The sequence below is a fragment of the Pecten maximus genome, chromosome 2, assembly GCF_902652985.1.
Source record: "Pecten maximus chromosome 2, xPecMax1.1, whole genome shotgun sequence".
Lineage (NCBI taxonomy): Eukaryota > Metazoa > Mollusca > Bivalvia > Pectinida > Pectinidae > Pecten > Pecten maximus.
Genome location: NC_047016.1, coordinates 45,397,582 through 45,414,674, shown reverse-complemented (window position 1 = coordinate 45,414,674; position 17,093 = coordinate 45,397,582). Strand labels below are relative to the sequence as shown.

Below are 17,093 nucleotides of genomic sequence, written 5' to 3'. Positions count from 1 at the left end.
GAACTTTTCATATTCTCAACACCAAAAGATCAGGTCAAGCCTCCGGACTAAAGTCCCCGCCCCAGGGGATAGAGCCCTGGGGGGATACTTACGTTGAGATTGGGAGGAGGTTGTAGTTCTTCCGCGGGGTCGGCTTCGTTCAGGAGGAGATAACACACTCGAAGCAGAGCTTTTCTGTCGTGCTGTAATAAGATCAAGCATTGCCAGAAATGATGTCACAAGAGCTGTTATGCTACTACTGCAGGCGGTAGTTATCATCGTGGAGGACGAAGGAACTAAGGTAGGATTTACAGGAAAGCGTGATTGCAACATGATTTACAAAGTCAAATGAAAATGAAAGTGTCATCGTTATCAAATTTCTCCTTAACAGTTGTATATTTTTATAAATACATAAGAATTAAGGACATACAATACCACACAAAATATGTTTTTCTAGAAATTTCTAAAACTACTCAAAAACACAATATATGTTTACAACAAATCTTGTTCTATAACTTTGAAACATCATTATCAGGCCTGCCATCTGTCAATTTTCTCATTTTGGCAAATTACAATACTAACAACAACATTTTGTTATTTTGTGACATCCCAGTAAATCCCATGTTACAGTGACATCCCAGTAAATCCCATGCTACAGTGACATCCCAGTAAATCCCATGTAACAGTGACATCCCAGTAAATCCCATGTTACAGTGACATCCCAGTAAATCCCATGTTACAGTGACATCCCAGTAAATCCCATGCTACAGTGACTTCCCAGTAAATTCCATGCTACAGTGACATCCCAGTAAATCCCATGTAACAGTGACATCCCAGTAAATCCCATGTTACAGTGACATCCCAGTAAATCCCATGTTACAGTGACATCCCAGTAAAGCCCATGTTACAGTGACATCCCAGTAAATCCCATGTTACAGTGACATCCCAGTAAATCCCATGTTACAGCGACATCCCAGTAAATCCCATGTTACAGTGACATCCCAGTAAATCCCATGCTACAGTGACTTCCCAGTAAATCCCATGTTGCAGTGACATCCCAGTAAATCCCATGTGACATCCCAGTAAATCCCATGTTATAGTGACATCCCAGTAAATCCCATGCTACAGCGACATCCCAGTAAATCCCATGTTACAGTGACATCCCAGTAAATCCCATGTGACATCCCAGTAAATCCCATGTTATAGTGACATCCCAGTAAATCCCATGTTACAGTGACATCCCAGTAAATCCCATGTTACAGTGACGTCCCAGTAAATCCCATGTTACAGTGACATCCCAGTAAATCCCATGTAACAGTTACATCCCAGTAAATCCCATGTTACAGTGACATCCCAGTAAATCCCATGTTACAGTGACATCCCAGTAAATCCCATGTTACAGTGACATCCCAGTAAATCCCATGTAACAGTGACATCCCAGTAAATCCCATGTAACAGTGACATCCCAATAAATCCCATGTAACAGTGACATCCCATTAAATCCCATGTAACAGTGACATCCCAGTAAATCCCATGTTACAGTGACATCCCAGTAAATCCCATGTTACAGTGACTTCCCAGTAAATCCCATGTTACAGTGACTTCCCAGTAAATCCCATGTTATAGTGACATCCCAGTAAATCCCATGTTGCAGTGACATCCCAGTAAATCCCATGTTACAGTGACATCCCAGTAAATCCCATGTTACAGTGACATCCCAGTAAATCCCATGTTACAGTGACATCCCAGTAAATCCCATGTTACAGTGACATCCCAGTAAATCCCATGTTACTGTGACATCCCAGTAAATCCCATGTTATAGTGACATCCCAGTAAAATCCCATGTAACAGTGACATCCCAGTAAATCCCATGTTAACAGTGACATCCAGTAAATCCCATGTACAGTGACATCCCAAGTAAATCCCATGTACAGTGACATCCAGTAAATCCCATGTTACAAGTGACATCCAGTACATCCCATGTTCATGTGACATCCCAGTAAAATCCCCATGTAGCTGTGACATCCCAGTAAATCCCATCCAGTATCCATGTACAGTGACATCCCTAGTAATCCCATTGTACTAGTGACATCCCAGTCAAATCCCATGTAACTAGTGACATCCCAGTAAAATCCCATGTTACAGTGACATCCCGTAAATCCCATGTACTGTGACATTCCCAGTAAATCCCAGGTTATAGTGACATCCCAGTAAATCCCATGTTACAGTGACATCCCAGTAAATCCCATGTTACAGTGACATCCCAGTAAATCCCATGTTACAGTGACATCCCAGTAAATCCCATGTTACAGTGACGTCCCAGTAAATCCCATGTTACAGTGACATCCCAGTAAATCCCATGTAACAGTGACATCCCAGTAAATCCCATGTAACAGTGACATCCCAGTAAATCCCATGTTACAGACTTTCAATCATATATCCTTCATCTTCCTTACTTTGCATGCTTAGTGTTACAAAACTATCTCCTTAAAACCAAACTCCCATTTCCTGTGTATCCAAGTCAGACTAAAATGTTACCAACAATACAAGAGAAGTATCCAAACTATACACATTTCTGGAATAAAAATCCTATTGATGATTCAGGACGCCTATAATTAGTTCATAATTTGTTTGTTAAATATCACAGTTCCTATTTTCACCATAACAGTACCGTTGTTAGTGTAATCACCAGTAATTATCCACCATAATGTTATTCTAACTCAATAATGTACATGGTATTTAATGTATGTACAGAGTTATACACTGTATACATTATACATTAGATAAGGGAGAACCAAGTTAGATATATACATTGTTACTTATTGTATTAATATCTATAGATATTATGTGAAATACATCTTGTAATTCATCTCCAGAAATGCAATGAGTCATGTTCTGTATATATTTGGAAACAAAATTAAAATAAAATATTCCAGAAGTATTCCTGAAGTAGGTTTTCCACTGTCGATCCTTACACTTCCCATGTTTCCATGGTGATGATCCTAACACTTCCCATGTTTCCATGGTGATGATACTAACACTTCCCATGTTTCCATGGTGATGATACTAACACTTCCCATGTTTCCATGGTGATGATCCTAACACTTCCCATGTTTCCATGGTGATGATACTAACATTTCCCTAGTTCCCCTGTTGATCTTAACACTTCTCCAATATCTTCATTCAGCTATTTTGGAATAAATTGCAAAGGGAATTAACTCCATGCCAGAAAATAATATTGTATATTCAAATAGTTTTGTTTACAGGAAAAAAAAAAAAAAAAATTATCAAACTAAAAACACTGCAAACAGAAAATGAACAATACTTCACAACTTTTAATTGCGTTAAATCCATTAAAACTGCAGCAAAAATTGCAACAATTGCTCTTAAAGAATTAATCACCAGCAAATATTATTAGACTACACTTACAATCACTCCCTCTACAAATCTAGTACACAGGACTATTTACCATAATCGTAATTATTATTTTCTTCTAATTTCATGATTTCTTCCTCCGTATCCCATCCTTCATCTTCCTCATCATCAGTGTAAATATTATCATTACAGTCATCTCCCCTCCCAGGGATTTCCATCACATAGGGAAATATTGCAAAATGGACGCGACGATTTTTGTTTCCCATCGTCGGTTTGTTATTTCGGAACTTTTTGCCTGGACTCAATACACCATTCAACATCATTGTGCCGAAATCTAACTGTGGAATCCTTCACCTAACCCAGCTGTTTATACACTTAGTGTGTGGTGTTAATTCACCAACCATAACAGTATCCATGTCCAAGAGTTCAAATCAGTAAATTGCTACATCTTCATGATCTGAACTTTGACACTAAACACACTGAACATGGGTTCATGAAATATCCACAAATACAGGCATATCAAACTGTTTTTTGTTAAATCCAAGAATAGAGATATATACTAGGACACAAAACTGACAGTATTAATTCACCAATATTCCAGGAACACTATCAAATATTGCTTAACGACTTGGAGACAAGTTCCTCATGTAGAAGGACAACTTGTGTCTACGCATCACAGAAATTCTTGTTGGATATCCCGAGTTGGTAGAATGTTATCATAAACACCAATAACTGATAACCAGTATATACCATGTTATAGTTAAAGACAGGATTTGTGGGCTATCAACACACACATATATTCCAGAGAATGATGGAGTGATTTTCAAAGCTGACAATAAATCCTGGTGCCAGTCTATAGGTCCTCTGATCTGTACTCACTTCCTGAACATAATACTCAGAGGTTGGTGACCTCCATATATACATTCCTCAGACAACACCAAACTGGCTCGTTATAAAGTCTGACCACATGTATCTTTGACCCTCGCTCTATGGACAAGTTGGACACCAAAACTGACCACTGTATTGTCTAAACCACAATTGTTTTCTTTCAGCTCTTCAACAGAGTTGTTATTTTTCTTCAACATAAAGTCCATTACACAACCTTTTGCAGACGATTTCTGCCAAGTTGGACGAAGATAATCCTGGAACAGTACGGGTTTTAATACAGATTAACAGACGACCTTCCTAAGCTTTTCTGTTTGTTCAGTTCAGATCAAAGCATGTTAGAGCCTTTCTCAATCGGACAAACATTGTCTGTTTCCGTGCTCGAGAAAACACTTAAATGGTGGTCATTATAAATGATTTTTAAAAGCTACCTGAATTCTTATATTTCTCAGTTCTTTTTAAAAATCGGTTCTCGTGATGGTAAAGCTTCTAATTCAATTTGCAGAGAAACACTTTTAAACTGTACATATACCGAAATAGATTGAATTGTAACAACTATCCTTTACAGCAATCAGCGATAGATGCAAATAAAAAATATTGAAATTAAACAAAACTGACACCTGTCACAGAATAAGTTTCCTACAATCCTTTTTTTTTTTTAAGTTTTCTTTAGCAGTAATAACACGACAATTAGTTACTTCGTAATGCTATCACACTGAACATGTTAGTTCTATATATAGCCCATCACACGTCGTAACACAGAATCTAAATCCATCACAGAATTCTGTCAGGTAGAATCACCAGATGTAAATATCCACAAAGTTGACTGGAACTCAAGGTTGTTTTTTACATTCAAGATATGGCTATGCCAGATGTGTGTCCAGATGAGTGTCCAGTTGTAAACCTGTCCAGTCCTCGGAAACAATAGGAGGTTTAAGGTAAATTACACACACCTCCAGGTGTTGTACATGTGTATATCACACAGGTATATATTACACAGGTAGCTAGTCTATCCTCATTTGACCGCCTCGTCAGAACATCACATAGGTGATGACTCAAGATGACCAGAGACAATAAATCTGTCGTATTGAATATCACATTGACACGGGAATGACTGACAGCTCGTCTACCTGCATCAGGTAAATATTAATTACAGACAGTTAAGGTGTTGGTACCAATGACCTTGTCTGTGTGTATCTGCACTGCCAATAAACTATTGGTCAGTTGAGGTACTGACCACTGATGTAATAGAGGCTAGAACCACTGGACACATATGGACAAACTACTGGACAAGCCCAAACTTCTCCGACGGACAGCCAGTGGTCAATTAGTCCAGATCCCATTGCATATTAGACAAGTTTTCACAATGTGTTGAGTCAAAGTGTGACCAATACTTGATAAATATCTATTAACTGGTCAATTGACCACTGGTCAAGGCATGTCACCTTTATATGTATCACAGCAGTGATCTGTGATTAATTTGTTCGTTTTAGCATTTAAAACCCAACACAGGTGTGACAAATGGCTTGACATCCCAATCAGTGAATGGTGCTTGTGTTCCTTTACGACTAATAATGCTAATAAGCTACCGTTGTACCAGTGTTAGCTCAAAGAATAGAGGTGGATACAGATTTCAATACATGTAGGTAGAGTTGGTGACGTCTGCCTGGGATTGACGGTAGTACGTGTTACCCAACTACTGTAGTATAAAATCTCTGATGTGTATGCTCGGTAAACCTCGTGTAAATACTCCGTAGGTATTTACGCTATCCCCAGAACCAAACACCGAGTATCTTCAGGATCACCAGTTTTTATCTGTAAAACACTCCCACGATTTATCACAAAGTTATCAGATAAGTGATAGTCCTCCATTCACAAGAACTGTGGTCACATTCCGGTCAGTCTGTCCCGAGCGGTCATCGCTATCATTATACAATCAGATATGCTTCCTTAGGTTAAGAGTATATATCTGATTGTAAATCTTATAGGCTCCAAAATGATAAAATCCACAGAAATAATGAAAGTTCTGGTACAACAAATCCATATTCCTCCGTTTACTATTGTAACTGATAAAATAACCAAATATGGTAGTCAGAATTCTCCTAGAAATTACACATAGTCTGTATTACAGAATCTCAGTGACTGGCTGGATTGTAATTTAAGTACAGGTACATGCATCAGAATGTGGTAAAAGTTCAGCATGTCTTACTACATCAGGTACGGAGAAATTCCACTGAAATTCCTGTGGAATCTTAAAACAAACAGACTACACAAATTTGTCCTGCTCTGTTTACAACGTGTAATGGATAAGTGATATCACCGATCAGAGGTCACCATTCAGAGGTCACTGGTAGTCCCTGAATGTTACGATGTACCTGGGTGCTGTCTCCACCAGCTGAACATCTACGAGGAAGTTGACATATATACAAACATCTTTTCCCGGAGAATCTGTACTAAATATACATAGACCAAAGTTGGACCATTTTCACCTTCGTTCCATTTGAAGATCAATATAATATGTTGTCAATAAACAGTCCCACGTCATTTACGGGTATATAATTACATCCTAAATTGGTCACACTTGATTTCCGGCCATCAGTCATGGTTCACGTAACAACCACCTACTTGTCGACCCGTTACTGAACTTCACAGACTAGACTCCCCTGCTGATATGGACGTAACGAAGAAAAAAACACTTTCACCTCAAACATCAAGTTAAGTCTTTCCTTCAAATGAAGAGTATAATTACAATAATTCTGATCAACCTTTCATCCCTCCAAGTCTTGTTTTAGTTTATAGCTTTGTGATACAAACAGGTCGAGGAACCTGAGTGGCCAATACTTAGTCAGCATATCCCTGAAATCCTCTTAGCACCGATACGGAAATTTCTAGTCATAGCATTAAGATGTCAATAAAAGTACTGTTACCTCTCTAACAAAATACCTTTATCCCTGATACTGCCCAAGCAATTACGGTCAATATCCTTGTGCTTTTGAAGTTTTCCATTAAGCAATCATAGCATGACTTAACCATGAAATTCATCAATACACAATCTTTTAAGAAAGCATACTGCCTAACAAATCTATATAGAGCTTGGATTAATAAATTATAATGCAGTTTGGAAATTTTCTCTTCAAAAAAAAAATTTTTTTTTTACTTTAATTTTTTAACAGAAGGAACTGAAGAATATCTACCGTAAATCCATTTTGCTGAGATCAGCCTGGGTACGATATTGGTTGGGATTACCACATCAAGTGTATAAGTTGTAAATACTCAATAAACACGCATATGGCTGCCCTTTGTTCCGCTCTCATGTATTCGATGAAAATATTTTGTTAACAATATAAGTAAATCCGTGCGGACTTCTATTACAAGTCAGATTTCATAATGCAGTTCATACACCAGATTTAGGTTTAAACTCTCTGGCCTTGCAGGTGCCTGGTTATATTGTCCCGAGCTTTATTAAACCACCTGGACGTAACAACAAAAGTCCCTCTCTCGTAAGGATCAGCAATCTCCAAAGCCGATCTGGACTATAGGTCTTTGACTTCGGTTCGTATTGATAAATAAACAATATACTGTTCGGACAATGCTGACCACCACAATAAGAAATCCTATTCGTGCTTATACCACTATGAGAATAATGTTACGAGGCAGTGTGACAAGGATTACTGTCTTTTAGACACCATAACATTTATCAAACCCTAAATAAAAACTATTGAAATGAACCAATTTTGGGCAATTTTGTACAATTCTGCTAAAAGCTACCATCTATTACAGTGCATTACATATATGATTTACCTGATTCAGCTAATTTTGTCAGAGTGAAGTAACTTTTCTGAGCCAACTTATCATGGTCCATCTATTTCACTAACGACCCCGTCATTTACACCTGTATCTAACTACATCATTTGTTAAGGTGTTACCTGTCGGTATGGGGTCAGTCCCCAGACAGGTCGCTACCTAACCTGACATAAACCTCCGTATTAATACCTGTAGTGGCTATAAACTATCCTAGACTTACACAAGTCATTACCCAGATTTTAACATGTCAGAACAAAAAAGTTCAATAACAAACATCATATAGTTGAAAAACCCTGACTCATAATGAGCCGATACTAACCAAATCAATTTCTGACAGAATGCTAAAATTTTACACTTAGATTTTTTGAAAAAAAAAAAAATTTAACTGATACCTGAATAAATAACATTTTAATTTCCTCACTACGAAAATTCAATATTTTCTTATATTGATTACATTTTGTAATATATAAAACAAACTAAGTTGCTACCTTACTGTGAGTTGTAAGCAAACATTCTGATGTGGAAAATTATTGAATAATGGCACAATGTGTAGGATTGTTAATAATCGCACTCCCGTAAACCCCCGACCAATCTCTAGTGGACAACACCAGTGTAGTTCGGCGACTTGCTTGGGTTATATCTACCAGGAGTTATATGCTATATAACATCGGTAGATCTGGAATTAAAAGCTATGATAACCATCTTTCTAGATTTTATTACCGGTGTTTTCTCTTTAAGACCTTAATGGTTGATCCTTATTTTCTTTTGACCAGTTTATACCTATAAATCCAGACTCCACTTTAACATGCTATATTACAGAGAAATTATTTAAAGTCCTATTTTATATCCTAGCCCTGCCACGGGGTCCGTGTTCCATAATGGACACCATACGACTACTGGTTGTCGGCCAATATTGATTCTGTTGAAAAGAAAAATTGGCCAATAAACATGTATGAACCATTAAAACCAATCGGCTGTCCAGATCTACATAATCTATGTGATTAAGGAGCTTTCTTCCCTAATAGTCTTATCTCGGGCCCAGGGACAACCTTTTACCATCCACCCCATTTACACCACTCTACCAGGCAAAAGTAAATCCTTTTAAACCAAATATTACTTTTAATTTCAGGTGTGATTTCAATTACGGATGCCCAAACAATCGGAGAATCCACCAGGAAAGATAAAATAGATTTAGTAACTGTCAAGAACATCTATTTGATGTTGATGTATTCAATTCTTTTTCACAATAATCAGTGCATCAAGACAATTAATCTGGGCTTAATATCAAAACTATTAATATGGGCCATGTCCTATAATATTGAAGTTCCAATAGCCTGTAGAGTACAACACAAACAAGAGGCCCATGGGCCTTAATGGTCACCTGAGTCTAAAACATGTAGCTATCTGTTATATATATGTGTATACAACACAAACAAGAGGCCAATGGGCCTGAACGGTCACAAGAGCCTAAAACATGTACCTATCAGTTATATATTTACAACACAAACAAGAGGCCCAGGGCCTTAAGTCACCAGAGTCTAAAACATGTAGCTATCTGTTATATATATACAATGTATTTCTAACTGTTCCTTTATATAAATAACAGTAAAATTTAGTCCCTCCACTAAGGATCCTCAATACAAACTGAACCTGTATAATCTGAACACCTCTCTATTCCAAACACACTGATGTCTGTGTTGTTTTCCCTTTCATTGATGGAAATTTAACATTCATTTACAACTTCTTACTCACAGATTTTGGACAATAATTGCTTACAGAAGTATCAACAGTGAGTTAAAGTTATTCAAACATCCACAAAATATTGAGAATTGATCACAAATCAAGTGTAAATATTTGTCATACTTGACATACCCGTCATACAAATGCCAAATATTGACACAAGTAAAAAGCTACTAATCCACAGTTGTGGAGTTATTGATAACAGTTTAATCCTACAGCTAGGTAAGGCATTCTGGGAATGAATGTATCCCGTCCCCATTATAACAGGGCTACCAGCCAATGTCGGCCTAGTCGGCCCAGAACTGGCAGAACTGGTTTACATACAGATGAACAGAATAAGTTATATATGCCCTGGGAGCTCAGATAATTTTCTCTCTCGGGAGCTCAGATAATTTTCCCTCCCGGGAGCTCAGATAATTTTCCCTCCCGGGAGCTCAGATAATTTTCCCTCCCGGGAGCTCAGATCATTTTCCCTCCCGGGAGCTCAGATCATTTTCTCTACCGGGAGCTCAGATCATTTTCTCTCCCGGGAGCTCAGATAATTTTCTCTCCAGGGAGCTCAGATCATTTTCCCTCCCGGGAGCTCAGATCATTTTCCCTCCCAGGAGCTCAGATAATTTTCCCTCATGAGACAATGTTATCGACAACAATTCCGGAGTAAAAATATTATACATATATCTATATACAAAAGCAGTCTTTACTATAGGGTTCGACCAGGTCTGTAACAGAAATAGAGGCTTGTTTTCAATCTTTGTTCAAAAGATGTTGACATGGAATAAATCCTTTCATTCAACTCTCTTTCTTATAATGACATGTTGTGCTAGCTTCCTCTAAAATAATTTATATGTACCGGGAATGTCTTATTTCGGAACGAGGTGATAAGTAAGAAGAGTTCACACAACTATTATTATAAAAGATAAATTTCCTCAATAAAATTCCCCCCACAGAAAATTCTCCAACAGTATACTCTGCCCGTAATGACAACTAGTTTCTATATAAACCAAAAGATAATCATATATGTACTATCAACACAGAAACTTTGGAAATTTACAACAAGTTTTCGCCCATATAGTTATAACCATGAACACTACCGTTATAATCAAGATGGAAGCTGACACCTCGGACAATAGCGGGATACATTTTACGAGGCTGGGATGAAGACAAGTTTGAGTCATCTGTATAGTGTTGCTTTGTGTGAAGCCATTATTAATTACGCCAGTTACAGGTGTATTAATGGTCCGCTGTGTAACACAAGTATCCTTGTGACCCCTGTGACCCCTAACACAGACAAAACAGGCTTATCCTAACCCCTTAAGGGCACAGAAGTCAAATAATGAAACTCGCCACATCTTTCCTTCAGAATATACAGGTCTGTTTACTGAATAACCTACATATGACTCGACATTGGATGAATCACAGATTACTTACATTATTATAACATGTTAAAGAGTACGATATGATAAAATTTAATGAAATTAGCATTACATGAATATATATATATATATATCTATATAAATTAGATGTAGCATGTTCGTAATACACATGTAGACTGCATATAGGTACAAGATGTAAATATAGATATAAGTATATAAATTACTACCGTATCTACCGAGTGGTAAGTGCAAGATACACAGAACACATTTGTATTCCCTTATTACGTAACAGTATTGTAGATCAACGAGACACACCACCAATTTTTCCATAGAAGTAACATAACAATTCTACAACCAAATTCCTGCCAGGAAGTAATTTGACTGAACTTTCAATCCTCTGCTAACCTATCTTTTTCTAACTAGTCCCCCAAACACACTTTAACTAATATTCTTGTCAGCCGTGCAATATATCCCTACCACCATTGTCTACATGTTACAGAAGTAACAGACTAGCATCATAGACATTTTGTTACGAATCATAACAAACATTTTCATTCCTGTGCCAAGATGTTTTCATTTCAGTTCCCAGTTGTAGTTTGGTCATCATGCAACTTTATTTTATCATAAAATTTTATTGTTCTATCCTCACAAGGACTGAAAATGAGTAAAAACTTATCCCAAACCTCCACATTATAACTACATCTTATCACATTCCCGTCACAATCATCACAATACATCCACCATTTAAACATTCATCTCACATAGATTCTTACAATAAGAATTTAAGACATCTACAAAACAATTCTAAAACACATCTAATCTGACTAAACCTCACCCTTAAATTCACCGCATTCCTCTACAAATGGACCCTTCCACCAGACCTACCACAAAATGATTCCACTTTACCGTAAAACTGTATCCATCTTACCATAGAACTAGGTGCTACGTAACAAGCATTCTACAGGGAAAAACATGGCTTACGAAGTGAATTTGTGGCACCGGCTGTCATCCGGGACAGAGCCGCAACTTGTGCCGGCGTGCGACGCCGTGGTGTATACGTTGAATATCCTGAACTTGTTGCTGCGATTGAGTATGGGCCGGGACTCGTGCGCCCATATGGACTCGGAGACGTCCGCCCATACGGACTCGGACTCATACGTCCATTGGCTAGGTCAACTGCACTGCTTGACCTCATGATTCTGTCTTTAGGCGTATTGGACGACTTACTGCTACTGCGTATCGGAGTGTCTAGGTCAGCTGGAACAGTAGTTTGTCAGATGAAGAAGCAGAAACGATTACTACTAGGCAGGTGGGATGAGGGATATAGAAGGTAGGTAAAAGGGTGGGGGGTGGGTACAAGGAGGGGCATACAGGGAAGGGAAGACAGGGAGAGAGATAGAGTGTGGGAACTACAATAGTAAGTAGGAGGAAGAAGGAGGACATGTACAAAAGGTGAAGTGTGTCAAAATCACAAGACAAATAAAAAGAAAAGTAAAACTACAAAAAACAAACAAAAGACAAAATAGTGAAGACACTAACAAAAAGTGTTAGTACCTCGCTATACAGCTAGTGTGTATACAATATACAGGATATATATTCAGTATATAGTAAACTGTTTCAACGCTTAGGTCTCTTCCATTAGACAGAAGTCTAATATTGAAATAAGCTTTGACTTCTAGAGATGCCATGGTAGTTAGAATTACCTCCCTTTGACAGTTGAAACAGTTTGGATATATAGTGGTTGAGATATATAAACTGCAAACTCAATGTTACAACTCAAAGCAAACAGAATCCATAAATATAATAAAGCATGAAACTTGTCAACCGGCTCAAACGTAAGCACAGCAGCAAAGGTGTAGTAGAGTCCTCTACAGGGTCATGAGTACATGCAGGTCACATGATCGTCACATGACTGACTGGTCATGTGACCCAACCACCACTTTCTCTTACCTTCCTTGGTTGGTTCATGTTCCCCTTCAACATCCATCTCTGGATGTGATACGAGAAATGAAAAGGAAAAAGTGATCGTATGAAAAGGAAAAAAAACAACATGCTGGCAAAAAAAGTGCATTCCAACGAAACCTATCATTATGCTCACATACCTTATCACTCATTCTACATAAAAGCTAATGGCTATTATTCGCATATCAGCAGATTCACATTCAAAAATGAAAATTAATGAAATGTGCTTTTGTTGTAAGTTAAGAGGTTGGATCTGTCACCATTGGGCTATTTCACTGTCACCATTGGGCTATTTCAATACAAGTCAGTTTTCCTTACATCCAATGAAATCCAATTGTGTAATATTCCCATCGTCCAGGATTTTATGTATGATACAACCCAACACCACAGTAATACTTGTTACACTCTGTTGATGAACGGACCCAAGTTAAAGCTGTACGATATAGTTGAGTATTTTGCCTTCCCCGCGACAAGCAGCTGTTCCCTAGCTATGACCTCTCACACAAGCAATGCATTGTGGGTATATATATAGGCTTTATAGAAAGGTAGTCTGCCACCAAAACCAGGATCCGATAAACCACTTCTAAATCCGTTCATATACATTTCCCCGGCTAATATACAAATTAGTATACATTTGTGTCATGCAGAAATCAGTTTGTTAAAATATTTTGTAACTGTACCTCATTCATTTCCATCAATAAAATAATTAGTACCGCTCGTTTAACATTAATCATAAAGTGATCTAGTTCACTTTTAACACCAGACATTTGATAAAATATAATGTTACTGTAAACGTACTTATTTTAGCGCAATCAAATTTTAGCGCATTTGCAGATTTCAGCCAGTTAGCGCAATGATGAATTAGCGCATCCACAGAACTTTCTATAGAAATGGAACGTACAAAAAGTAATTAGCGCAATTATAATTTAGCGCAAGGCTTCCAGCGCGAAAAGCGCTAAAATAAAATTACCGCTAAAATATGTACGTTTACAGTATTCAAGTTTCACTTGCTTTTTCCGTAACCATTCAGTAACTACACCCAGTTTATAACGTTATATGTAACTATGTTAATGACACAAGCATGCTATCATTCCGTCCGTCAACCCAAGGCAAATTAACTCATGACCTGTTCACGATATTTCTACACACATTTTATACAAAATACGGTTATTTTTGTCTGTCAATCATAATATATATCTGTCAATCATAATATATATATCAAAGTACATCTTGTGTAACACCTCGCGTGAAGCGTTTTTTCTTTTTCTACTTTTATGCAGCATTCAATATTGAGACTATCTCAAGATCTCTTGGAAGATTCTTGTCTTCCTGTTAATGTAATGTAGCTGAGGAAAGTGTGATATAAAGTGAAATGTGATATAAAACAACATGACAATAAGTGGAATTAGCTGTATATTTCTAGTCCTTGTATGTTTTGTGTATGTATTAGTAAATCAAATCCTGATTAAAGTTAATGATCACTGTTTAATGTTCACAGATCAAAGTCGGGTGCTTATGATTTTGGACTCTGGTAAAATTTCAGCAGAAGCTTGAGATAATGTTTCACCTCATGCGAATGGTGTAGGCTGCAGACAGGCAAATGTTCTTTTTCAGCCAAAAAAAGTAATCTGTCACTTAAACGATATTTTTAAACTGTAAATCTAGCTAACATGCTGGCATAATTATCTCTGTCAATGAAAAATGAAATAATTCAAAATAATTTAGATTTTAATCCTTCCTTCCAATAGACCTAACCTTGCAAACTGCCACAGAAAAGTCTACTGAATTACGAAAGTGATAATTTGAAAGCCAACATACAATATTAACCAGATTTACAGTAGCTGTGAAAGCTGTTAGTTGGACCATGCTTCATTTTCTTGAAAAATAATAGAAGAAAGAAACTCAATAAAAATTTTAACTCCAAATAAGGAAAACAAAATAAAACGGAAGGAAAAATTACAAACGAATAAGGGCAGGGTCACGGGGTCAAGATTGGGGCTACGTAACAGGGCAACATAAAACAGGTTTATATAGCAACAAAAGTAAACAATATCTCAGTATGTTAGGAAGAAAACTAACCATACCCATGGCAAATTACAGTGAATTAATTCCAAAATTACTTGTAAATTAATATTTTAAGCTTGAAATTAAAAGAATAAAGAGAAAAATTAAAAGACAGAAGATGTGATTTACTGTGCAAACAAAGACACCAACAATTAGCAAAATTAATCTTTGTGAAGATCACAGGATGATAGGTTTGTAAGATTTTGTAGATGTGAAAGTGTGTGTGTGAGGACACTGTGGTCCACATGTTTGGTTGTAGTTACCTGCCCCTGTGTCACTGCGGGCGGAGCTCACTCTGGAATGCTTCTTCTTTCCAATCCGCCTACAACAGCATTTATACAAGTCTTAGTATTCCAGACAGACAGTGCACACATAATTTTCATCACAAACTTACAACAAAAGTAAATTTCCATATGTACATTTCATCAGAAATCATTTTTTTTACTTCCATTTAATCTATAATAGGTGTTCGTTTAAGAAAACATCTGTTATTTCCTTAACATATGACCAATGGGATAGACAGGATAATCTTACAAGTGAAAGTTGGTTAAAACCTTTTTTTTTTTTCTCTCTTGAGTTAATTTCAAGTATAATATTCAAATTGCTGCAAATCTTTCAAAGTTGTACTTGAAAATGACTCATTCACCTGGATATAAGTTAGTCTACACTTGTGAGATTTACTCACTGAATCTGTTACTCACCCTAGTGTGCTGGAATCAAAGCCACGGTCCTGACTGGCGGATCGTGGCCGAGACTTGATACGTAGTCCCTCGGCACTGTTTAACGAGTTGTTACTTGAGGAACCACTTAGCTCCCCTTGTAACATTTTCTGTTTGGCTGGCTCCAAGGCATTGAGAAGGGCATCCGCCTGGTCCTTAAAATGCTCTGCAAATCCCCAGAAAGCCCTGGCAAGGACAGAAATATATTCAGTTAAACCAGAACTTGTCTATAAGATCAATTTCAGGTCTATCATTTGTTTTTTATATCTAATTCTGAGTTTCAAGTTTTTATACAAATGTAGCACACCTTTCTTTTTCTGTTTCTTGTTGTTTTATTTTAACGAAAATATCAAAGCACTTAAGCATTGATGTCATTTTTTTTTAGTTTCATCGGGGTATGAAACAAATTTTGTTTGCAAACTTCTGTAAGAATCCGCATAGAATTATAGAATTATAATTAATTTTTGAAAATGATTTTCTAATCTAAAACATGTTTTATGTACAATTTTACTGGTTCTAAATGGGATTCTTTTCCTCAAATCAATACGCAACGTCAATTGTCGTATTGTGACGTCACATTTTTCGCACCATTCTCGGAATTTTTTTCATAGAAGAATGAAAAGAATTTTTCGACCAATCACATTTTAGTATTTACCATGAAAACAAAGAAAAATTAATCATATCTCTATAATTCTTTCAATATTCCAAGAAAACTGGATATATGGCAATATATCAATATTTATAGGTAAATGATAGTTTGGTAAAATGGAGGTGTTCCACGTTACATTCTTCCATAGAACAAGGTGGATGTGTTCCACTATACATTGTTCCATAGAACAGGTGAGGTGTTCCACTATACATTGTTCCATGGAACAGGTGGAGGTGTTCCACTATACATTGTTCCATGGAACAGGTGGAGGTGTTCCACTATACATTGTTCCATGGAACAGGTGAAGGTGTTCCACTATACATTGTTCCATGGAACAGGTGGATGTGTTCCACTATACATTGTTCCATGGAACAGGTGAAGGTGTTCCACTATACATTGTTCCATGGAACAGGTGGATGTGTTCCACTATACATTGTTCCATGGAACAGGTGAAGGTGTTCCACTATACATTGTTCCATGGAACAGGTGGATGTGTTCCACTATACATTGTTCCATGGAACAGGTGGAGGTGTTCCACTATAC

The 17,093-nt window shown here is 37.2% G+C and overlaps 1 protein-coding gene across 17 annotated transcripts in view; it reads right to left on the bottom strand.

Annotated features, from left to right (window-relative positions):
- The window catches only part of LOC117322234 (CLIP-associating protein 1-like), a 158,384-nt gene that overhangs the window by 39,848 nt on the left and 101,443 nt on the right, over nucleotides 1-17,093 (bottom strand). For 14 of the 17 annotated variants that reach the window (XR_004531497.1, XR_004531499.1, XR_004531498.1 and 11 more), the window contains 4 exons: nucleotides 15,884-16,087; nucleotides 15,446-15,504; nucleotides 12,138-12,413; nucleotides 93-182 (listed from right to left, as the gene is read on the bottom strand). Coding sequence is in view for 14 of the 17 variants with exons in the window: in XM_033877025.1 (XP_033732916.1) it covers nucleotides 93-182; nucleotides 12,138-12,413; nucleotides 15,446-15,504; nucleotides 15,884-16,087 (629 nt within the window). In the remaining 3 variants the exon portion in view is untranslated. Of the gene's footprint in view, nucleotides 1-92; nucleotides 183-12,137; nucleotides 12,414-13,106; nucleotides 13,146-15,445; nucleotides 15,505-15,883; nucleotides 16,088-17,093 lie in introns of all 17 variants that reach the window. The other 3 variants (XM_033877035.1, XM_033877037.1, XM_033877036.1) reach the window with 3 other exon arrangements.